The sequence below is a fragment of the Pagrus pagrus genome (assembly GCF_965226575.1).
Source record: "Pagrus pagrus genome assembly, chromosome: 18".
NCBI lineage: Eukaryota > Metazoa > Chordata > Actinopteri > Spariformes > Sparidae > Pagrus > Pagrus pagrus.
This window is the reverse complement of record NC_140202.1, coordinates 13493345-13519314: the sequence shown is the minus strand read 5'-3', so window position 1 is coordinate 13519314 and position 25970 is coordinate 13493345. Positions and strand designations below refer to the sequence as shown.

General features: G+C 42.1%; 1 protein-coding gene across 1 annotated transcript; it reads right to left on the bottom strand.

The window, feature by feature from the left end:
- Window positions 1–10830: 10830 nt before the first annotated feature.
- Window positions 10831–24345, bottom strand: dcdc2c (doublecortin domain containing 2C; the record flags this gene model as incomplete). The annotated part of the gene is made up of 10 exons (XM_084380524.1): window positions 10831–10920; window positions 13864–13983; window positions 14977–15077; window positions 17202–17334; window positions 20942–20990; window positions 21107–21262; window positions 22743–22874; window positions 23032–23108; window positions 23361–23409; window positions 24062–24345. 10 exons carry the CDS (start codon window positions 24343–24345, stop codon window positions 10831–10833), a joined length of 1191 nt encoding a protein of 396 aa, XP_084236650.1.
- Between the last annotated feature and the right edge of the window lie 1625 nt (window positions 24346–25970).

The following is a 25970-nucleotide window of genomic DNA, read 5'->3' as shown; positions in this document are numbered from 1 at the left end:
GCAGTAATTCATGTTAAAAAGTTTGGTCAGTAACCCATGTCCCCCCGCTCATGCAGTTAAAGAGAAGAACATTTTCTGGTATCCCTGCCCACTTTATCCAATCAGGACAGAGAGCTCCAGAAAGAGGTGGTCCACAGAGGGCATGATGACGGCTTCTACTGTCAAACAGGCCAGGCGATACATTAGAAACAAATAAAGGAGTTGTGCAAGTGTGGTGACGTAGAGAGGAAGGAGGTGACGGGCAGGAAGTTAGCTGAAATGCTCACAGCTTGCAGCAGCTTTAAGATTCGAAACTAAGTTGTCAGGGCCCTTTAAGTAATAATTAAAATCGTTATAAGTTGTTCAGGAGGAGTGGTGCACAGTCTGGCACTCGAACTTTGAACAGCAGACCTTTCTTGCCTGAACTTCTGCTGAAATGCATCAAATATTTCCTGACATTGCACCTCTTGATCACAAAGAACAATTTTCCTGGCTCTGCAGTCGCTCCCTTTGATTACGCCCGCTTGGATGTGTTGATGACGAGAGTATCTGGGTGTTCAAGAGCTCTTCGCGGGGTCTACAGGAGGATAAATCACTCCAGCGGCAATTAGCCCTCCCTGAGTGCTTCCCACATACCTGTAACTCCACAGGCGCAGCAGGCCTGGGGTCAAAGATCTGGAGGTTATAAACTGAACAAGATGAATGGCAGTGAAACAGTATATTCATGTGCCATCCTCTTACACATGAGAGTGCTAAGAGCTCAATAATCTTGGAGTGTGGCCTCCTTCGAAAGCATTTCTAGCACACGCACGGATCGAAGGGTTGGAGCATTATGACTCCTTGCTTTATGATACAGAAAATTTCTGCTTTACCTGTTCATCAACTGAGCGCTGAGGCCTGTGGGTGCGTAGGTTAATTTTAAAATGCAGAACCGAAGCAGCCATGGATAGAATATCCGGCTCGCAAGCTGTAGGGGCTACCATAAATGAAAAGCTGTATCACTGTCACGCACACAACACAAAGCAATAAGGAACTGCGGAGAGAGCAGTGCATTAAAACATGAATACATGAGGAGAAATATGGACGCTAATGAAAGAATATTTCATCACCATCGAGGGCTTATAAAAGGCCCACCACTCTGCCCACCACGATCCACTAATCTGGATGTGGAGGATTTGCGCAGAGCAAGATGGACAAGGGAAATTAAGGCAGGCACATTTTACCAGATCATATTGCGATGATTTGTTAATAAAATGCAAAGCGACAGGCTAGATGTGAGACAGCGACTAAAGCGCTCCCGTGATTTAGACTTAATCCGTCATTATCCCGCCTTTGAAGTGACCTCGCTGTGCATGTTCCCACTGTGACCCAGAAGCACACTCGCAGCTTCTTCATTAGCCAGGATGAAATAGAGCCACAGCACACTTTGATGTCCCGTCCTAGTGTCCACACAGATACACACACACAAACACACACACACACATGCAGGACACCTACATACTCACACATCACAGATATCCTTATCACTGACTACTCTGAGGCATGGAAAAACATTATGGTTTTTAATCAATTACAGCTCCCACCTTTGGGGCAGCACATTCATTACATATGATAGGAGCAGCTAAGGGACAATATTCCAATTGCGTGCTGAGATTGAAATGAAAGAAATTGTATGGTTAGAGGGTAGACAAAGACTGCAATTTCGCACAGCAGAACATTCCCTGGGCTGGATTTACATATGTGCACACAGAAGGCTTACACTGCATGTGATTTCACCGATATAATTTATGTGTAGCGAGTGATTTATCATCCTTAGATCACCGAGTAGAAATCAAGCACAGATCTCCTAAAGAGGTCCACACATGCTGCCAGTAAATGATAGGTGTTATAAAAGTTTATCATGGCAATGAAATGGAACGAATCAATCAAAAAGGCACGGGCCGCCGTCATGCAAAATGGTGCCCAATCACAGGTAGTTATCAGGTAGGAGGTGAACACATGTAGGACATGTATGCAGCAACAGCAGTCTTTGTTAAAAGACAATCAGAATACTTACATTCTGTAATTGAAAAAGGCAAGTGATGTGTGAGAATTACTGAACGGGAAGTAGCATGTAGTTAATCTGACTGTTCAAAGACGCATCCCAGATGGGCTGATTATTGACTATAATGCACGCACTGGCATGAAAAGAAGTCCGTACACAGCTGTCCAGCGAGCTAAACAACAGATTAGACAACATAATGCTGGAGTGTGTTCCAGGTTTAGCCGTAAATGGTAGTTGGAATGAGGAATTTAAAATATCAATAAGAAAGACAAACATTTGGAAGCTTCTGATGAGTACAATGTTGGTAAGTAAGAATTAATCACAATCATAAAAATCATTTTCATACTAACTCTTACTTAAAACTCACTGAAGTCACAAAACAACAAATAAAAACTACTTACATTATGTCTAAGAACTGTACTCAGTCACCTGACAAGGTCTATTGATTGTCATTATGTGTTGTTTTCCACTGTGGCACAAGACGGGAGACTGCCAAATAGTTCCCCAGGTTAATAGTTCATGTATCTTTATTTATCAAAAACAGTTAGTACTTTTAACCTACTAACCTACAGAAGTAACGTGACATTCATAATGCAAGTTAATTAGGTGTGTTTGTATGATGTTTTCCTAAAACTAACCAAATAGTTTTCTTGCCTAAACCTAAACAAACTGCGACTGTATGATGAACAGTACATCCGGTACATGTGTCACCAGATCGCTGCAACAGTCGTGTTGTTTTGGGAATGATGAAATATGTTGGCAATCCTACATCCAACCTATTCAGTCGTTTAAGTATTAAGTAGGATGTGTCGCATGCTAGCTAGAGATCTATTTTTAAGTATGTACAGTATATTACTCTTGAAATAAATATACTGCAATTATCTAAATGTATTCATAAGCAAATGTCAACAAAATAAATGACTCACTATATAAATTAATGAATATTTAAGCTTTCCTATTAAAAAAGGTCTGTGATCCTTTAAGAAAGAACCCATCTGTGTCTTTGGCACACAGTCTGCTGGAGTCTACTCCCTTACAAAAAAGGTGCAAGCACCCATGCGGTTAGCTGCACACCACACACGTTTGCTGCACAGTGTAGAAGTAGAGTCCTTTCCCCAGGCAATGGCCCGTCAGGCCAGACAAGGAGGCCGGGTGTTAAAGTGTGAGCCGAGTACACAGAGTAACAACAGGGCCATCTGCCCTGGGAATGCACACATCCATCTTACTAAGGACAGCCAGTCTGGGAACAGATAAAGGAAAACAAGAGAGGGGGAGTAGAGGGGAAAGAGAAGGAGAGAGGAAGTAAGAAAAGCAAGCAGTCAGGAAGAAACGGAAAGACAAATTTGTGCATGAATGTGTGTGCGCCATGTTGGTGGTGGTGAGGAGCTGCAAAGGAGTGAACACAAGGTGAAAGAAGAGAGAAGGGAGCGGCTGGTGTGTAACAGTAATCTGCTCTCATTTTGATAGGGAACTTTTTTAAAATAACGATTTAGTATTTCAAATGATAGCTTCTTAAAATAATATCTAAGAATCTTAAAATAAGGAGAAACCTTAAAATAACATTGTCCAATATAAAAAAACACACTGAGGTACAGCCTAAAATGAACAAACATTAAAGTGCAATGTTTAAAGCATACTTAAATGCACTTATAATGAAGGAAGGAATAAAGTACACTTTAAGAGAGCACACTAAATGACTATTTAAATGTAATATTTGGTAGTACAGTTTTTTAAAAGTACACTGAAATACCACTTACAGTATTGTAGAATAAGTATAGAAGTTGAATTTAATGACATATATTTTGAAGTGTACTATTACACGTGTAAAATACACTTTAAATTAAGCTAAAAAAGTTAAAGTATACTTGTACTTTGTACTTTGTACTAAATGCAATGTAATGTACTTTTATTTTTTTCATTTCAAAGCCTGGAGTGAACATCGACATCTACTGTATGGTACAAAACACTAGTAGTCAGTTAAAAGCTGAAAAGCAGCTACATGATTAAGCCAACTTTACCTTTCAGGCCTCGTTTTGACAATTTGACTACAGATAAAAGCACAGTAAAAATCTTATGAGAATGTTTTCAGTGTATTTACAAGCAGATTGCTATTCTCTTTTATTCTATCAAGCATGACATCGGCAAGGTCAGTTGAGAGGACAGCAGTAAGTCTCAGCTCCCACTGTCATCCGTGCTTCATAACCATCTGGATATGACTCCAAACACTGCAGTCAGCAATCTGGGTGCTGTGATATCATCCAGCTTTCCCCATTTGTTTTTATTTTTAGACCATTTCCTCATCACTGTATGATCAGTATATATGGTCGCACTGATATAGCACTCTTTTCCCCTCTCTGTCTCGCTCACTCTATGACTCCATATTACCTTATCACACTGAGAGCTTTTAGCTGTGCTCCCAGCCATTAGTTCAGACAGTGGGTAGCTACCAGGCTGGAGAGAGGGAGGGGGAGAGAGAGAGGCAGAGAGATAGAGGAAGAGAGAGAGGCGGGTGGGAGTAGCCTCCTGGTGGCTCTGGATGATGTTGGTGGCGAAAAAGGTCTTTTTATAACACCACCTGTCCATCTTGTCCGCGAGGAGGCTCAATACAGCTCTCAAGGCATGTGGAGCCTCTGAATAAAATGACCTTCGACAATTTTCACTCCACTTACACAACATGTAGAAGTTCATAGACTCTTTTGTCCTATGCCTCCTTTGGCTGGAGTGTCCTATAAAACTTAAACAACAACAACAGCCAGTATGTGCTCTTGAGCCAGTGGTGGAATGTAACTACGCATATTCACTCAAGTAGTGCCCTTAGTATTTTCAGGTGCCTGCACTTTACTTGAATATTTCTATTTTCTGCTACTTAGTATTTCCAATCCACTACATTTGGAGGCAAATATTGTACTTTTACTCACTATATTTATTTGATAACTTTGGTTACTAGTTACTTTGCAGATTACATGCTGCATCAGACTCAGTGTAGCACATTTTAACATTCATTTATTTTATTGTCAATCTGATGAAAATAACAGTCTGATTATCAGAAAAATGCCTAACATATGATACGATACGATATGATACGATACGATACGATACGATACGATACGATACGATACAAACGATACAATAGAATACAAAATACCCAATAGCTGTCCTAATTGGATGTTAATCTGATACAGACAACATGTGTAAACTCCACATATGGTGAAATGTCCATATATGTCTCACATACTCATATGCTTATAGATGTACATATAAGTCACAATATTCTTGTATTATATACCTCAGCAGACTGTAACCAGAAAATATTAAAACTGAGTTGCACATTTGCACTTGTGCTGTATCGATCAGTGTACGGATCAGGTATCTTTCACAAATCAATGTTTTCCATTGTGACACAGTTTTGACCAAGTTACATCTTTTCAAAACATCTGGCTGGTGACAAAAGTAGGAAAATAATCTACTGAAAAATGTCTCTGTCAACCCTGAAACTTAAAATCCACCACAAAAACCATCAGTTTAACCCTACCTGGACTGGCAATACTTATTTATTTTACTGTGATGATGTTTTTTTTGTAGCAATACAAGTTTTATTTGCAGTGAGTGCATTGCAGTATTTAAAGGTCATATTGACCCATATATACATTTTAATGTAAGCACCGTTAACATAACATAGCCAGCTAGTGTTAGCAAGGCTTGCTTGTGCAACAAACTGGGAACCACTTTAGGTGGTATATGATTTGAACAACAGCGGTGTTGTAACATAAATGCAGTTGAAGCAGGGAGATGTAATGCCAGTTAAATAGGCTGCTGAAAATGTCTGGCCCATCTTCATTTCCTTGTTGTGTGATGTGGTCCAACTGGATTTGATACTGAGTACATCTGATGTAAAGAATGTTTCCCAGACGTGTGCTGTGAAGAGGTGTTTGTGTTTAATTTACCCGGGTAAAGGTCAAAAAGGGAATGTGCACTGCAGTATGTATATATTATGCATCAGCTGTTATTTTGAGTTCCATAGAGTAAACTGCACTCTGCACTGTAATCTATCATTTATAATGACTGCAATTATATCACAGCAAGAGAACAGAATTATGCCCATTATTTCCAGACAACTTTGTGAAGCAGACCTGCAGCAGTGTAGCTGCAAGCCTCCTCTCTGAGCAGAACAGCTGATTTAACGTCACATCGAAAACAAGTGTTGAGCTGCTTACTGAAGCGTCTGAGCTGGTCAGAGTGCCCGCCATGTGAGACGACTGACGTGTTATTGACAGATGGCCGGACCCCTGCCTTCCTCCACGGGAGACTTCTAAACCAAACAACTACTGGATACACCAAGGTGATCCTCACGTCAATATCAATCAATTATTCACATATTTGTGCTGGCTCGTGAAAAAAGCAGCTTGACTGCATTTCATGAGTGCTAGACCGACATGCATTTTGCAGGAGGGGAATGGAGGGAGCCCAGCTATTACTCCGCGTTTGATCCTACAGTTGTGGTGAGCTAACTTTGCCTCGGTGACAGCGTGACATAGAACTGCGATTAAGTGGGTCAATGGTTCTTATTGTCTGCATTACAGCCATTAGCTTTTATGGAAGAATACATCATGTGTGCCAGTTCTATATTTGAAGCAACATGCAGAGAAGCCTGTTTTATTCATTTGCAAATTTCTTTTCGACACAAATCCGAGGTCAAGCCTTAAACTTTCCTGCATACTAAGTGCACTTGAACTGAATACATAACTGTGGAGGAAAATGTTTTGTGTGGGCGCCTCAGTTATGGTACAAGCTGCAGAGGAAGAGAAAGCAATGGTACTGTAGTTATACAAGCAGCTGTGTCTAGTGGCTTTGGCAGTACTTGAGGGAGATCTAGTTTATTATTCCTTGTTTAGTCGGCCTCTCTGGACTTTTTCCTTGAAGTGCTTCATATGAAGTATAAAGTAAAGCACTTCTACACTATGTTTAATACGAGGTGCTTTGGTTTGCTTTAGCACATACCATCACACGCTCTGTCTTTCTGGGTTCCTCTCCCTCATGTCACACAGAAATATTAAAGCTGTGCCCCGAGGTCAACGGCAACAGCCCTCACTCTACCCATCACTGTGCCCTTGTGTTTTTCATAGCCACCACTATGAGAGGCAGTGATTCATTCTTTTGATCCACTCCAATATCATTAAGTTATTAGTTGATTTCACTGGATTTAATCAGCATAGTAATTCCTCTCCGTGGGAAGATAAGTCTCTCTCAAGAGCAGTTACGCCGTCCACTACGCAGGGCTGATTAGACACAAGGCCCCAAAATAATTCATCAGAAAACTGCAAAAAATAATTTATCAAAAGTGCTTCTCACAAAACCCGCTCAGGACCTTTGCTTCTTAATAATTAAACTCCGCAATTAGGCATCTTACCATGCACTCAGTGTGAGGCTCCATGCAATATTCATAACCATACATAATTATGCAATATATTCACTGAAATAAGAGGCCATATATTCACGGTGGGGCTGTCAAGAGGCAAGACATTTTTATTTGGTTTATAACACTGTTTCATCTTATACATGAGCAGCTGGCTGCTAGAGACAGAGGAGAGCGAGGACGTCTGGTCCTTAGCAGTCTGACACTGTGTTCTATGGTTCCCAGCTCTTAGAGGAAAGAGAGGGAGAGAGGGCGGGAGGGAAGGGGGAGAGAAGGGAAGAGATAAGCACTGAGTGGCGATGCCCTCACCATGGGAACCACTAATATCAAAGTATATCTGCTGGACACAACAAAGACATACCTTAGTGGTATCATACATTGGCCGCACTCAACACAACATGTAGAAAGAAAGGAGAGGCATTATGTTAAAATGGAGGCGAGACGGGGTGCTGTCTCGGGATGTATTGTATGATAAATTATACATAATGCTCAATACAGCATGGTACAGAACTATAGGAAAAAAAATAGCCCCAAAGCCCTTGATGGTGCCTGAAGTAAATAAGCAACAGCAGCGGTCTACAGTGGCCACACTGTGGACAAGGTTGGCTTTCATCTGCAGACGCAGTTCAAAGCTACGGGCTACACGCAGAACAAACTGGCAATCAAAGCTAATGTGTAACTGGGCAGTGGTGCACTTCACAGAGCCTGTCGTCTCGAGTGCAGGGGAGATCACACGCAGGCGCCTCTCACGCATCACAATGGCTGATTTTCGACACGCCGTCTTTGGAACTTATTATTTTTCGCCATGTAAATGCAGAAACTTATGGCTGCTGGGAGCGGCTGCCTTTTTGAAGGCCTTTTCATGACACGTATATGATGAAGGAGAAGAAAAGCATACATTTGCCTCCAACTTTGCCGTAGTTAACAACGGCTCTCAGTCTCCCTCGGTGGAAGTCACCCCTGAGGATATCGCTTGCTCTTCGCCGGAATAAAAAACTCCAATATATATTCTGTATTAAATATGTATTGCAGTGGACTAACATCAATAGAACACGTGGTAACTTTAGTGTGGTAAATATCACAAAGCCCTTTGTGGAGGGATTCCGTGAGCATTTGATATCCACACCAAGCATATGTAATGCTCACAAGTTGTTGAATTTGTTACAGTAACATGGAACATGCTGTATCCCCATATGGTTGACGAAGCATGCTGCGCTGCTACACTCTGCATTATGTTTTATGTATATGAGAGTTGAATCAATGAGACATTTAATTGTATTATTTGTACAGTACATACCTTTTAAATGAATGTCATGCAGGTCAAAGCAATGAATGTTATTGTTTATATTTTTCTGTAAAAAAAAAAAAAAAAAGACAAGATAAAATCAATATTAATCATGAGTCAAACCTTCCTCTTAAGACTTTTTACACTTTTGTAATAAACAAAACCAGTGTGTTTTTCTGTCCCTGCCACGTGCTGCACTGCAAAACAATGACCTTTTGGGATATGACACAATTTTACTGTCGGTATAATACAGATGTGATTAACATAAATAAGACTTAAAGTCAAATAGGCGTAAAGGTCGTCACTCAGGACTAGTCTCGGGTCCGCGGGGTGATTTACAACAACTTAATTTGACTGTGTGGAGTAATTTATCTGTGACAGAGCGAGCCATGCAACTCTCTCCATGTCGCGCGCACATACAGGCGACAATATGCCATGACTGCACACATCTCATATCTACCCAATCAGTCAGGATGCTTTACAACTTCTGTCAGAGGCCCTAACAGTTCTCATAAATTACAAGGCCATTGTACACGGTGCCAATAACTTTTGAAGGAGAATCTCAGCCAAACTGAACCAAGTGGTATCTCTTGCTTTTATACATAGAAGTCAGGATGGAATAAAGTATATGAAGGAGGCAGAGCAAGTGCTTTGATGGTAGATTTGCTTTTAGAAGAAGGTCTCCTTTTTCCCTCAGCTGATCCTTTCAAGGATAAAAACTGGCCCAGATATTGACATTTTGATGCAAAGCAGGTGGCAGGCTGGTTTGATTCTGTTAGAGATCACTTGCATTTCCTTTCACATCCCGCTTGCCTCCACTATACGTCTCCGAGTCTCCTGTTAAGCTTTGCATCTGTGTCATCTGCAGATCCACTGTGACAGCCGGGGACTATGATGCATGAATGATGCAGAACCATTCATGAACAGCAACAACAATATAATGTGATAGGGACAGAAAAATGAGTGTGTGGGTCTGGAGTCTGCAAGCAATAATGTGCTGTGATTTATTTCAAATGCCCCCTGCAGTGTCCATTGATATTCTGCAGGGAAATCATAGTGAGTACTAGAGTGTACAAGGCTGCACCTCGACCTCAAGTACTGCCAATATGAGGATAATTGAAAGAGAATGCGTGTATGTACGTACAAATCATGCACACGTGCAGGAGAAAAACAAGTGCTGTCTGTTAAGATTCTCTCTGTGCATATGTGCGCGTACATGTACGTGTAATTGTGGACTCGTACGGAAGCACGGGTGACACGTGAGTGAGGTAGGGTGCCTGCTGTTAGCACAGGATGCAGTGATTTTCCTGATGTCACACTGGCAGGGCGAGCCTCAGATTGAAGGGCAGACAGTGATAACCATGTGCAGGGATTCACACCCCGTTCCCATTTAGTCACCTTTGGAATTTTCACGAGGAACAATTGAAGATGCTGGCAAACCACTGAATGGGCCTCACTACCAAAGCCTATGTTTTGTAGGCAATTAGAATGAAATTGCCTGAACCAGCTGAAAGGCACATTCCCCCAACAAAGGAGAATGTCGGGTTTACATCATTGCTTTGGTTTGTGTTTTAACACTATGTTATTTTTTTCTCCCTCCGTAATCAAACGTGTATAGCAGTTATTTTGTTTTTTCAGATGTGTTTTTCTCTAGATCAATCAAATAAAAGTCAGACCATGCCATTCTACTTAGAATAAGAAATCATGGACGGCAAAAAAAAAAAAAAGATTTTCATAGTAACAAGCTACATATCCCTCTCATTCTGTCTGAGTGGTTCCAAATTGCAAACGACATGGGAAATATAAAGAGCGGTGAATAATCCCAGGCTCTCAGCATGGCACACCTTGATGTGCAGGTGCCTTTAATACTAGAATAAGTCATCCGAGATTGGGGAGGCAAAAAAACCCACTCAACCAGATGGTCTCCATAAAGCATGGCGTAAAGCTCTCCCAGATGTTGAGAGGTGGTTGCGGATCCGGTGACATGCAATGTGAGGGAGGAACTGGTAATGCAGAGTGTATTAGTGGTCTCTTTATGGGTGCATTAGGTGCTGTGGAGGGGAACGCGGGGGCCGCCGCCGCTGCTGCCAGTGAGCTACTACCAGGGCTTTATGCTTTGATGAACCTACCCTTGAAAAACCGGGACATCCGTGACCGTATCCTGCAAAGCCTGGAACACACCTCCCTCTCTTTAGCCTCCTGGAAAACATAAATCAGTTTCTCATATCATCATCTAGTCATATCCAATGCATATGCAGCTCTAATCGGTAAATCTGTCAGCTTTCTCACCTTTTAGTGATATATCAGATTCGTAATACTCTCCCACATATGCAGTAAATCTCTGACAAAGCCTATGTTTCTTAAAATTCAAAGACGGGGGGGCCGCGTCGAGGCAGAGAACTTCACTTGAAAACAGATACCGGGAGTGGAGTAGCAGTTCAGTTTAGGATGTCTCTTGCACTGAAAGCTTCAGTGCATTCCCAACTGTCATCTCTCTGCTTACCACTAAACAGCGGCCCAGCACAGGAAGTCAGAATAAATTTCCTCAGTTCATTGTCCCCGCTGAGGACTAGCAGAACATCTCCGTCTGATTAATGGCTGTACACTGTCTAATGAACAGTAATTGAATGGTATAATGCAGTAGGTCCTTAAAAGCCCAGAGGAGTCGTCTTCCTCTGCCTAGCTCGCTGGAAATGCAATGCGGTGACATTGTCTCGAGTTGATTATAGTTGACCTTGCATGGGGAGAATAAGGCCTTTGAAATGGCTAGCCTAAGCTTCGGGGAATAGGAGCACAGGAAAAACAACTGGAAAGACAAATGAAATGGACTTGCATTGGAATAGGAAAGGGATGGATCAATGCGGCGGTCAATAATGATTCGATTTTTTATCACAAAATTCTTACGAAGAGGAAGACAATTGATCAACCATCCCTAGTCGTATTGGCATTTCTAACAATATTAATTAAGAAAAAATGCTTAGCTGACTGGTTGATAAATCAGCCGATATTGTTAAATCAAAACAAATGATAGTTGTAAACACAATACCACACCAGTGAGTACAAATCTACCCTTGTCCACGTTTCCTCAAAGTGTATGACATCTGCAACATAGACAGAGGCCCCCCCCCCCACCTCATGAAATCAATCAACTCCTTAACAGAGTGCACTCTAAAGGAAAACCCAACCTTCAGAAAGCCCAACAAAAGTCAGTCAAGTGATTATAAGAAAAGCTTTGATAAATGTGCATCAGGCTCTGGCCCGCCGTCCTGCGCTCTCTTCCACTGAGATAGCCTGCCTTCACTCCCAGCGGACATCTCCACTTGGCAGAGATGCTGAATCTCGTTATTCTTTATTTGGCCTGGACCACACAGGTCAATATCGCGCACACGCAACAGCCTCACCGGTGTACTGTCTGTAAATGTATTCACTATTTAAATTCAATGCAATAAATCATTTAAAGCTTCGGCTGAAAATGTAATCATGTAATTGAATTTGGTCATCAATATCTACTATATACTCTATGTGCGCGTATACGGAGTGCGCCGGGGTATTTCACGAGCACATGTGAGCACAGGAGTGGGAGGAAATCTGTCCGAACCGCGCTCAAAGTATGAGTCATAGCAGTGCAGTTATCCCTCATTACTATTCACAGCCCTTTAAATGATGAGGTTGCCGACAACCAGACAGCGACAGCCTGTTTGGCCTCAAAGGGAAAAGAGGAGAGTTTGCATGAGCGATGATTGGACTTTAAGTAAGGGAAGTTTCACCTGCAGCATCATTATCTCAGTCTGATGGCGGCAACTTTTAAAAAATATGCCAACACGCCGGATAAAACATGAATGAGCACACAGTAAAATTGCAGCAAAGCAAATTGCTGGCGAGGTACAATTTGGACGGTTCTAGCGTAAAAACTGGATTCAACATGTCATGTGTTGCTTAAGAGGTGCTCTGGCATGATGTTTTCAACTGGAAAGGCTGCAACAAAAACAACCCTGCCTCATCCTCGTGTCAGTCTTCACTAGCTGACAAATCAAAAAATTATTTGGTGGGATGGTTATTGCATAAAGTCGCTGAGTCTGTACTCGGGAATATTATTATTATTATTATTATTATTATTTTCCATTATCTAATGGTCTTTCCCCTGCAATCCATAGCCAATCTGAATCAGCAACATTCTTGTATGACTAAAAGCGATAAGTAATGAATTAAGCTATTGATGTGGTCTTTAGCCAGGGTCATAACTGGCCCCCAGAAGTCAATAATTACCCCGATAAGAATATCTTTATTGCAAAAGTGCATACGCCAGCAAAATCATCACCCCACCAAAACATTCCCCTATGGTGTAATTGCCACTGCTTGAAATTATAGTTTTCATTAAAACAAAATGTTCAAGGTTATTGATTGCTTAAATAAGACTCAATATCTTCTCATTTCAAAGCCGAATGAAATTGCTTGGAATAGTAATATCACCCAACTATTGTGTGCATTCATCACGGTTACACCGCTTCATATTGCCGTCCCTCGAGGATTATTAGAGCAAAAATAAGTGTATTTAAATGAGTGTAATTTCTAGGAACCACAGATCCATGCAGAAACATCTGTAGACACATCTCAGCCCCACTTCATCACCGTGAGCGCACACAACAACCAGAGTAAAGGACAGACATCCAATACAACCACATGCTGTTGCGAGCTCCACTCCAATCACAAATGCTCACACGTATGTATTTTGTAAGCTTGGTGCTGTGATACATACATACATACAGCTAAGCTCTACAGAGTTGTAAATGGGGCTCAGGTGTCTGTAATCCTCTACCAGTACGGTGCCCCAAACCTTTCACTGGCTCTCCCTGCCCTAATGAAAGGCTGCGCTGGTAAATACACGGTACACAATACACAGAGAGAACCATGGAGACAGGAAAAAAACAGGCTGCACACACATTAGATAAAAGTACAGTCGCTGCAAGCAGGTCTGCGTGATGCTCTTGCAATTATGGAAATGGTGATTACCATAATTGCTGGTTAGACCATTTTCATGTGACCTAATCCGAAAGCAAATTAAAAAATTGGCCGTAATAATAAACTAAAAATGAACTAAACATGAAATAGTTACTACGTAGAACTCATAATAAGGGTACTTGCATCCTTCCCGGAACCTGAAGACAAAGACCTCTGCAGACTCGAGCTGTCTGAATCATGGAGGGAGGCCTTGCAGGGACTCGCACAACAACTCTCATCCTCGTCAACTATCTTGGCCTCAACCTGCAGGGAGGGAGAAAACAAGATCCCCCTTGGCTTACACTGTACTGTACTGCTGTATTGATTTTGCTAAATATTTATATATTTATGTAGCTTGCTCTACACAGCATTCATGAGCCTTATTCTGAGTAGAACATGATGTTTTACTGCACTAAAAGTGTATTCTCTTTTCTTTCTGAAGCTGAAAAACACAGAAAGGTAAAGTTTAATGGGGTAAAAGATGGGTAGAGGGTGTTAGAGTGGCAAAGCATTTATTTTAAAGCACCCATATTATGCAAATTTCCAGGTTAATAGTTTTATTTTGGGCGTCTATGAGAAAATGTTTGCATGCTTTAACGTTACAAAAACACATTATTTTCTCATACTGCAGCTGCAGCACCTCTATTCACCCACTGTCTGAATCATCCATTTTGGTGCCTGTCCCTTTAAAGCCACCCCTGATTGGTCAGCTATAACAGGCCTGAGCACATAACACCCACCTTGCTTCCACATCTCCTTTTCTGGTGTTTTTATAACCATGGCCGCACTGGGCGGTGCCTGAGGGCGGTGACAGTTTAGTTGTGACATCACAACCACGCAGAAGTCCTAACGTTCGTTTAAAGGCACACTTTTTGAACGAGGGCTACTGTTAGTATACTTCTCGTTTGGTTGAGTGTTTGGATACTTTCATAGTGATTATAAGGCATGTAAATTATGCTGTAATCAAAAAGACAACAATTCTACAACAAGGGACCTTTAACAGCTTGTCATGATGTTCCTCCGCTTTCGTGTTTCTGCTTGTTTTCATTGACGGAAAGCTTTAAAACTATGAGAGCTACTAGAGGAGTTTCATGTTTTTAAGATCAATTAAATCAGCGCCTGCCCAGGTGGCCTGTGTTTACCTACGGTGATGTTGATAATAGTGTTCTTAGACTGGAATCAATTCTGACTTCCTGTTAGACAAACAGGACCAAACGGTTGAAAGCCGCAGTGCTGTGTGGTGGGGTCGTGCTTCACCTGATCAATTGGCAGGTCCACCTTGAGCTTGCGGTCCTCCTGCACCTCCGCTGCTCCTGCCATCTCGCTTCTGCTGTTTTGTGCATTGAACACGCTGCCCTCTGCGAAAAAAGTGATTAATCACAATTACCTCTTCTGCTGGCAGTCGCCGTCTCATTCTTCTGCACACTCATTCTCTCCCCCTCTCTCTCTCTGTCTCTAGACCCCTCCATCCCTCACTGGCCTCCTGTCCTCTCCCTTTGCTTTTCCTGTTCAACTTCGCCAGAGATCAATGTTGCTGTCAAGCCATTTATTTATTTAGAGCGGTCCCGCAGACGAAAGGGGCCACAGCTGCCCTGCCACAAATATGGCCAGCCAGCGTGAACTTTGAGTCCAGGGTTAGCCCCTGACAGTGACAGGTTGCTCTTGATGCATGTGGGGAATAGCTTATACGGCAACGTCACATTCTTTTTTCTTCTTTTTTGCTTGTAAACAAACTCCTTTTGGTCCGTGGCTGCGCCGGATCAGACACGGGGAGGAATGTGAATAATTAAAGACACTATTGAGCTTGAATCTACTTCAATAGCCTCAAGTAATTTCATTTAAATAATAAATAGCAAAGCATGGTAGATTAATTAGTGATGAACAAAGGAATAATGTATAGAAAAATGTATGTGGTTAACAGGTTCAGCTGAAAGAGGCAATTATGCAGCTACAAAACAGGTGGACTGCGTTTTTTAGTCAAGCATTGCTTTTGGATCTCTTTCTAGACTCACGCTACATCACCCAAAGGAAGCACAGTTATCTTGTTGGCTTCATCACTCTATTGGTTTGTTGATGTGCGAATATGCTAGTTTATTAGGTAAGGTGAACTAAAAGGACATTAAATGACACAATCTCCAAGATTCGGCTAAAAAACGTGGACCTTAAATGCCTTTAACTCTTACCAGGATCTAAAATCAGATCTCCCACCCTTTTAGCGAGTCATGTGAGGATGTGTCTGACAAGTTGTGGATTACTGTGCACAGCGCAGCAGATGGTAAAACAAACTATTGAATGAGTGGATAAAGGGAAGCGGACGAACATTCACTGTGTATTAATGATAGGCAGAGCATCAGTGTTCAAACCCATCCCTTTAAAGAACTGTTTTGTCACTTTTATGATCTTTTGTCAACGTCTTTTGTGATTAACAACTGATTACCATTTTTATCACCACATCAGGAGAAAATTGGAGCATTTTGTTTCCCCCCCACACACACAGTTAACAAAGCTTTCTGGATACATATTCAACTAAATGGCCTGATTGAACACATCTATGATTTAAGCCCCCTTGATGGTGTTTGAAGTCTTGTTCTGTTTAATATTCACAGAATAGACTGGTGCTTCTTTCAAAAAGCAGGGAGCCGTGTTCTGTTTGGACTTAAAAGAACAGGCTGGGAATCCAAACAGAGCCTCTTCACCTGCAAAATAAATGTTAGTTTAAATCTACACCTACTCTAGCTCTAGCTATGGTTGGGCAATCTGACGATTTTAGATCGCGATCGATCATGAAGGCGCCAACAAGCTGACTTTCTGGCGAGGCGCTGGCATTTAATGGCCTCATAGACTACACGAAAAATACTTCACGTGGCCATTCCTCGGGTAACAGCTAACAACATGGCGAAAGTTGATGTCACATTTTGATGGTGCAAATTTGAGAAATTAGTCAGCTATTTCAAGTCTGGCTATAGTCTACAGAGCTATTAGAAAAAAGATCGCAATTTAGGTTGTAAATCATGATTAAGATTAAGATTAATTCAGATTTTTCTGATTCCAGCTTCTTAAAAATGAATATATTCTGGTTTCTTTACCCTTCTTTGACAGTAAACTGAATATCTTTGTGATACACAAGACATTTGAGGACATCATTTGAGGGCTTTGGGCTTTGGGAAACAATGATTGAGATTTTTTTTGTACCATTATCTCACATTTTATACATCAAACAACTAATCAACAAATTGAGAAAGTAACAGACAGATATTGTTAAAAGGTAAGATCATTTTCGTTTGCAGCCCAAACGTAGCCCCACACATCGCCACACACATTGTACCCGAGCACGTGCATATACATATAAATTTGTATTCAGAAGCCAACAGGTTTCTTCACAGCCTCACAGTGAGAGTGGAGGGGGAAAAAACACTTTGAGGACAGGAGGGCTGGAGAGAGAGACAGGGAGAGAGATATTCCTGCAGAATTGCTCTGCTTACCCCCTGTCGAGAGGAGAACTGGGTTTCTGGACACCTGCCTCTGTTGTTTGGTTCTCTCCAGCTTGGCTGTGTGTTTCTTCATCTGGCCCCTGGCTGTGTGCTCAAGGTCCTCTCTAAAGCCTGTACGAGCAAACTACATGAAGAGACCAAAGAGAGGGGGAAACGGGGGCACAGATTAAGGCATATTTCCTCCGATTTCTGTGTGATTCATCATCGACTTTTTTGCTGTTGTTTTGGAAAGAGGGAGAGGGGAAAAAAAAGACAAAACACATCAGGGCACAACTTGGTTCTCCTCTTTTTTCAACGTTTTTTTCTTTCTTTTTCTCTTTTACATTTTCCGTTGACCTCAATTTTTCATGAGCTGATATGCTTTGTAGCTCCCCCGCGACTCCTACTGTATTGAATTCATCTGGTTCCAATACATCCCGTGCACAACCTATCAATCACTGGGGAGCGTGGCAAACTAATCATTTATTGATGAAATGGGGCAGCCATGAATTTCTAACTGCATTTGTCTTATTTATCAAGCCAGATCAAACAATGAAAATCCAAACAAGCTTAAAGGGAAAGGGAGGGAGTCGTAGGGAATAACTTATTCTTCAGCAGTAGACAGCAGAAGGTTATTGATGGAGAGGGGAGGGGAGAAAAAAAAAAAAAAAGAGGCTTCTCGGGACTTGGTTGCATAGTGGGAGAGTGGAGGAGCGAGAGAGGAGGGGAGAGAAAAAGAGAGGGAGCAGTGGGGAGAGTTCAGAGTGATGTTCAGACAGCAGGGTACACATCTGAATTAATGCTTCCACAAAAGGCAATTTTCTCCTCGCAGGCTCCTCATCCGCTCTGTAGGTAGCAAGGTGAGGTGCGTCTCCCTTACAGAGAATGAGAGACACAGAGAGCTGAGGAGAGCAGACTTAATGTTTCTTTTCAGCTACAGTGCTCTTTACTGCAGCTGCCTGGCTGGATCCCTGGGCTGGCTCGGGGGATAGTGTAGTGATCTCAGGCTTCCACCAGAATACACTTCTGGCAATGGTGTTTGCAAGCTCACTAACATGGACTCCGGGGAATAGCGGCGTTGTTTCTTCACTTGTTTGCTTTCTTTAATGCAGAGGCAAAGTCTGTTGGTATTCTTTTGAATTTCTGCAGCCGTTGGTGGGCCGAGGGAGAGAAATAAAACAACAAAAGAGGAGTGAAGTTTGCCTGCTATGTGCAGCGAGGGGGAGTTGAAACAGAGTTCACACTCCGGCGCTGTAGTGTCCACACAACCACGCGAGATCAAAGACAGAGGAGCAGTGTGGCACTGTCGCAGCGGTGTGCCGCTAATTCCGCTTCGTAACCCCCCGATTCGTCTGTGACTGATGTGTTACAACTTCGAGATAGAGTTCAGAGTCAAAACACATCTGGGCAATCAAAAATTGAACAGCTTGTTTTGCGTGTTTACAGCCTGGTGGTGAGATGTAAATAGATCTTATTTAAATCAACAGAGTTAAATCAAGGCTCTCTCACTCGGGGAGGGGAACGCAGAGGACGAGGGGCGCCTTGGAGCCAGGAGAGTACAGTACGACTGGAAATACATGCAGTGGAAAAGCTGAGGTCATCTCGCCTCTCGCTCTGCGCTACATATCTACAGTACCGTGTCCTGTGGGAGCAGACAACTGTGTGTATCAGGAGGCCCCAGAGAGAGAGAGACCAAGAGAGAGAGAGAAAGAGTTAGTGTGAAGGGGGCTCAGGGGGACCAAACGGCAACTAATCTGTGGCCCTCTCAAGTGGCAGAGAACAGGAGTCAACAAGAGGACACGGCGATATGATAGCCGGAGGGAAAACAGGGGTCCCAACCAATTGGACCTACCAGCCTCCAGCCATACCGACTGTGGTATCAGCAGGAGCCACTCCCAGGGCCGGGTCCTCTGTGAGCAGACATGCTGGCAGCAGTGAGGGGGTATGGTTTTCCACGGGGCATTGCTACTTCCCCTCACCAATGAGATCATCCAGAAACAGCAGAGAAACGGGGAGCAGCAGCGAGTCATCGCTGATGTCAGGGAGAGCAGCTATTAAAAGCTTTAGTCAGCCTTTCTGGGCTGTTTGTGTGGAGTCCATGTGAAGCACAATTGCACCGCTCATTATTATTACTATAATGTGAAGGTGCTTTGCTTTGATGCACATCATCATTCTCTTTTTTCCCTCTGTCTCTTTGCAATTCTCTCCCCTCTATTAATCTTCTCTTTATGCCATGTCTACCTCTAGAAGTTTCTCTCTCATCATGTCTGCGAACACCTAACTCAGCACATACGCCTGCGCCTGATGGGAACACGGTGTGCTGGAGAGCTTCAATACTGCACTCTGCAGAGCCGTCAGTTTAGACTCCAGTGGTTGCTCCAGACCAGATGTCCCATTCGGAGGCGCAGAAACGCTCCAACGCCGGCGCAGACAGGACAGGATAGACACTGTTCCCCCGTGCAGAGACGTAGCCAGAGCAAGGTTACATTTTACACACCCTGAGTGGGCATGTTTAAAGGATCCTTTTTACAGGCATTTCAAAGCAGACTGCTGTTGTTTTGTGAGGTCAAACTGAAATTAATGACGGACATGACCCTATAAATGTATGTGTAATCAGTAAGCTAAACAGCTCAGCGGATCAAGACGGAGCGGGCAAATTTGCTCACGTGTATCTTTCCCCTCTGAAAGGTTCTTATTAACTGGTCAAATCATGTTTACAAATTCATGAGGATCAGACATAGAGGCAAAGGGAGTAAAATGCAGCAGCATCATGTCCACTGAATGACTAATACTACAATGAGCTGGTGGATGCAAAACACAGCCATAGCTCCGTCTCTGTCTCCACCTCATGGTACTGAGTGAAATGGCAAAGGCTGCTGTCTAAGCAGTGTTGATTCAGATGTTCCTACCTGAGGAATGAGCCTCAATTAAGCAAAGTCTGATAACAGTGTTGTTCATATATTGCTTTATGCTCTGGTAGTTTTTAATAAGATGAAGAAATCTTACAAATTAGTCCCAGCATTGAGACTGTTTTGACTACATTACGAATAAAGAATCATCCAATTTCTGATAGTCACCCACAGATACAGTTCGAGGTGAGGCATCGGGCATTTTTCTCCATCTGAAAAAAATTGGCATCTGCCACAGCATTGTCATCTTTCATGGTTAGAAAAATCAGGTGTCAGACACATCTCTCTCACAGGGGGCCCACCGCCCCCCAATCTCCACCTCAACCTGCTGACTGGGCATGTTCTCATCGTCACCAAGTGATTTGGTGTTCATCTCGGGCCCTCAGCAGCGCAATCCTCATATGGATTCAAAGCACTTCACTGTCTACTTAATCACAATACAAATTGTCCCGGTTCTGGTTTGAATAAGAGATTTTTTTTCTTCTTGTTTTCAGTCGCTGAAGCCCCCCCAGTGCATATGATCTGTCTATGAGGCTCACTGCGCTTGATCAAGTGGGCCAGCCCGTCTCTGTGGGGATTACCCATCAAAGTGGAAAGCAAAGGTAACTCAATGCCTCCCGCAGACAGTGATTGATGATAGCGCTGTTTCATAACGAATTGCACCCCCACAACAAGTCTCGCACATGGGAAATGTTAATTGAAATGCTGTGTGTGCAAAGATACGCTTTTCAACTGTGATGCTACCAAGGTGTTACAGCAATAAACTGGAGGGAATTTAGCATGTTCTGGAAAGTCAGCGACCAGATGGCAGACTGCGCCCAACTCTGAAGCGGCACCACTTACCACATCCTTTGCTTGTCTTGTCTTCCGGATGGCAGGCAGGATGTCTTGGCTGCAGGGACAAAAAGGGGAAAACAACATATTTTTCTCTTTCCTTTTCAAAAGAAAATGTAGATCCAGTGTTTATTTAAAATACATAGATAAAAGAAAAACTTGTGAGTGTCATACCCTTCCAACATGTTGTTTTCCCTGATTAAATCCCTGCAGGGGACGCAGTGGTCATATGGGAGAGCTTTAAACTTTCCTGCACCAACTGCGACATAGTGCTGGTTGTTCTCCAGTTCAGTGGGACCACAGACAGGACGTCCTTCTAGTGTGTAAAGCCTGGGAACACAAATAAAGACATACTGCAAATTGAAGCAATATTTTGTGACTGTTGTAACTACGATAAATATCAGTGTTTCTGATACCGAAGAGACAAAAATGTCTGAAAGATTGTTTGAGTGGTAATATTTAATGTTTGGCTAATTTCTAGAAATCCATCAAAGCAGTGTTTGTCTGACAAGCAGTTGTAAATAAACTACTGTGGGCACATCACAACCTAATCTCAATAAACAGATGTCTGCATATGAATGCGTACATTTTAGGCAAGGCACAAGATTTTAGCTTTCAGAAATGTCCTGTTTTCTGTTTGTAGTCCGAGTAATATTGACCAAATCGTGTTTGAGCGGGCTTTGGTTGCACGCAGATAAACAGTCTGAACACATTGGAGAGAGTTACTGTATATGCAACACCTTCTGTCAGAATTTGATATACAAAGTATGCATATAGAAAAAGAAATCCCCAACGTCCCTTTAGAGTAATCTTTGAGCTCGCAAGAAATATCGCCGAGTCCAAGCGGGAAAACCACATGAAGGGATGAAGCTGATGTTGAATATGGGTTGCCCACACCAACGGTCGCACCAGCGGGTGTGTTGGTAGGAGCCAGAAAAAGACAGAAGCAGACACCCTTAGCCCCTCACTAGATAGATTTTTCCCCAATTCATAGATAAATAAATATTAAATCAAACAAATGTAATCGTTTCCAGAGCAGTCTTTATATCTTTTACAAGTTGTAACAATCTTTGAACATTTGTGAAGAATAGACAGTATGGTGGTGGTGTCTTTGGCGCCTCATATAATGTTGATATTATTTTATTTTAGCGTTGCTTTTACAGACAGGGGTCCCAGAGTTTCCCCTGATAAAAACAAACTTCACTCGCGCTGTAGTTAAAGACACCACACGCCTCTCTCCTCTAAAGTCCGTTACTCCTGAAGCGTGTTGGGCGGAGGTGTCTGGCACAAATACAGCACCCATTTCTTGGGGGCTCCCCCATGGTGGTGCTTCTTGATAGCTCGTCGCAGGCGGTGCCAGTCAGCGGTTCTCTTGGCCACGTTTCTTCTGGTTTTTTTTTCAGACTTATCTGAGAAAACGTTCCATTTATTTTGGTCAGGTCAAAGTCATGGGTTCACACTAACCCCACCCTCTCTTTCTAATTCGCTCATCTTAACTCCAACCTTTCTTTCTGATTGGTCGCTGGCTGGGTGTTGGGCGTCAAAGGTCATCCTTAGAGGGGTAGGGGTCAGAGGTCACCATCCATCAAATTTTGACAGAGGGTGTTGCATATAACTCTCTCATTCGCCAAAATGGAACTAATCTGCCATCATCTGATGACAACTGAGTTCTTTAAAACTGTTAAAACAATCCGGTCATAGATGACGTATCTCGACTCTGACTCCATTCTTGAGTCTCTGCCCTCACTTGTACATCATTTATTCATAACTACAGTATGAGAGTTTATAATGAAGTGATGTCTGACATTACCTGTACACAGCACCAGTGCGAAGATGCACTTTCTCTGTCACCATGGTTAAAACGTTTTCCCAGCTTCGAAGAGTGTACTTTGGGATCCGGATTCGAGCCGGAGGAACCAAGATCTCTCCGTTGGTAAAGACACTGTAAGACACAACAAAAGAAATTAAACAGAAAGAGATAGTCATTCGATTGTTGAAAGGGAAACATAAATAAAACATTATTTCCTTAACACAGCAAAGAAAATTCTCCTTTTTTATGTTGAGGATACATTTGTATCCAGCCTAAAATCAACACTTACTTTATTGTGCAGGACTCATCAATAGCTTTCCTCCAGCGAGCAGAAACTATTATTTTGCTGTGAACAACAGGTTGGATCTGAAAATGAATATGGAGCTGATGTTATGTGTGATTACAGAACATCATTACTAACACTGTTTGCTCTGATTACTATGATTCAGACCACTGTGAACGCCTAACACTACCACAGGCTTAAGTAACCTGCAACCTCCCACACAAGGATAAGAACGCTCCCTATATCATACAGTATGGTCACACAAACAGTAATACAGCACCTCAAATATAGGTTAAGTTAATCATTATTAGTAACCAATCCAACAGTGGTCTTACCTGTTCTTTTTTCTTATTCTGTGGCTTCTTGGTTGTGATCTCACAATAGCTGGAAGGCATTAAAAAATCATGTAAATGACCTTCAGGTGCAACGTGTGAAACCTATACAGTTACTGATAGACTATAAAGATAGTCGGAGGACATCTTTACACCTGATAATCCCAATTGTATAATAGTTTTACAGCTTAAGATCTACATAAAAAGTGCTTTAAAGATTAAGCAACTAGACTTTAGGCACAGTGGTACACAAGAGAGCACATTAAACAACAATTTAGATTGTATTTAAGATACTGTGTGTATAAATAAAGGTTGTTCAAACACTTAAGTAGTTAGGCTAATGGAACTGATACATATTTAAGGATGGAGAAGCAAGAATCCCACTTAGCTTAACGTTACATAGCTAAGGTAGCTTAACGGTACAGGTTGAAATGCTTTTCTTTCAGGCCAAGGGTGGAGCTCATCCTCAATTAAAGGTGCTATTTGTAAGAAAAGAAAGAAGTCTCATTTGCTACTCGTCAAAAACTGGGGCTTTGGGATTGTAGGATGGGTCGGCCGCCGTCCCAAAGTGTCATCAACAAAATGGGAATCAGACTCAAAAATCAACTTTTCTTACAAATAGCACCTTTAAACTGACCTGACCTCCCTTCCATTACCGAGTTATAATGCACACACCCAGACACACCTTACAGCATGGTACCTACTCCAGCTTCTTGAACTGCTCATTTCCAGCTGCAACATACACACTGCCATGCTTCAAGTCGTCCAAACGCTGAACCCTGTGGCCCTCTCTGTGAGTGTACAGCTTCCTGACGGCGCCAAACGGAGCCTCCATCCCTTTGGTCAAAGAGGCCAAAAAATAATCAAAGGTTGTCACCTGTCGTGGATTCACAACTATTTTCTTTCCGGCAAAGAAGGCGTCTCCGTTCCTGTAGACAATTATTGTCTTAGTTGGAGGCAGGTCACCTCTCCCTGTAGGGCCAGGCATACTTAATGTTAGCTGGCAAACAGTAGGTTAGCGGGTTAAACAATAATGGTGCTCGGTGTCAAAAGTAAATGTGTCACTGGTGTCTGTGTTGAGCCTCTGGAGACGTAACTGGAGATAGCATCTGATATGGAAACCAATTCTCCCACTTGATAGGTGAAGTGTCAAGAAACCTATACACCGTCTGTGTTGTTGTTTGCTAGGTTTTTTTTCTTTTCTTCCTTCTGTTTGGAGCTAGCTAACGCTAATTTAGCATTTGGGTCCAAAACTTTCCAAAGCAACCAGCATTCATCAGAATCAGGTCCAGGCCGTACTTTGACATGTGTAATTAATTCGGATTATAGTACTTGAAAATTATACTGCATAGTATATTATGTCCAAGAGGTCTTTTGTCTGTTTGTGTAATTTCTGTGTATTTTATGTTATAGGCTTTGTGATTTTTTTTCTATATTTTAACAGGTTGCTTGGGGGATTATATTATGTCTGCAATACAAGACTTTAAACCATTAAATGAAGCAGATTCAGCAGCAGTCCGTCATGATCTGCGTTTTTACTGACTTTTGCATGGGGTTAGTTTTGCATTGAAATAAATCCTTATGGTTGCATTAAAGTTGCAGTACGTAATAAATAATTTTGACTATTTGGGAGCAGAAAGATTTGCAGGAACAAGCCTTAATATTAAAGTCTTATATTGGCCGATATTAGTCTGCAACAGATATAATGGTATTGTTATATATGTTTCCCGATATGTGCCAATATAAGAACTTTTTTTTGAGATTATGATGTTGAAAACGATGCTTCAATGCACTGATGTCATTTGAGACAATAATTATTATTACAGTGTTAGCATCAAATCCAAAAATCAAAACAAAGTAAGGGACATCCTGTCGCAGTCCAGGTGGTAAGGCCCTCAACTCCTTAGACATTCAAACAGTACATAGGTCTTTCTATCCAATTAGAATTTAGTCCGTTTCCCTGGAGGGTGTGATATGTGGATGTTGATGAGAACTACTGGTAGAGAACCATATGGACTGACAAAGCATACTCAGTTGGTTTGTGTGACAAGCCAATTTAACGAGGTGTCATTATGGCTACACCTCAACATCACCGTCCCCCAGCCTCCCATCTTCTCCTGTAGAGTCTGGAATGTATATCTGTATAAAACTCTGGAGAGAGACAAAGAAGTGTATCCATTTATTTTCACAGATATTTATGTTTTATACATATAATTTTAGATGTGTTTTATATATCCCTCACCACTCCTTTATTCTTTACTGAGACGATTCTTGTAGCTTCCCCTTCAAATTTATACTTTTTTTTCTGTTTACTGAAAGACAGGCTAAACCAAAGTCCAGTTATTTTTTTCATATTTCCATGCACTTTAGCCATATCTCTCATTTGCAGGCCGCTTTTTTCACCGCAGACTATCAGCCTGTCCACTGTTAGACAGAGCTGTCCAAGTTGTTTACCACAAAGGTAACCAGAGATTGCAACAACAATGGCACCTAATTGGTTTATGCCAGACAACTCCTGGTCAATTAAATGCATAATTCATCCCAGCATTAATTATTCATTTCTTAAGGGACTGGTGCTGTGCTTTATTAGAGGAACTGCATCATGCATATTCA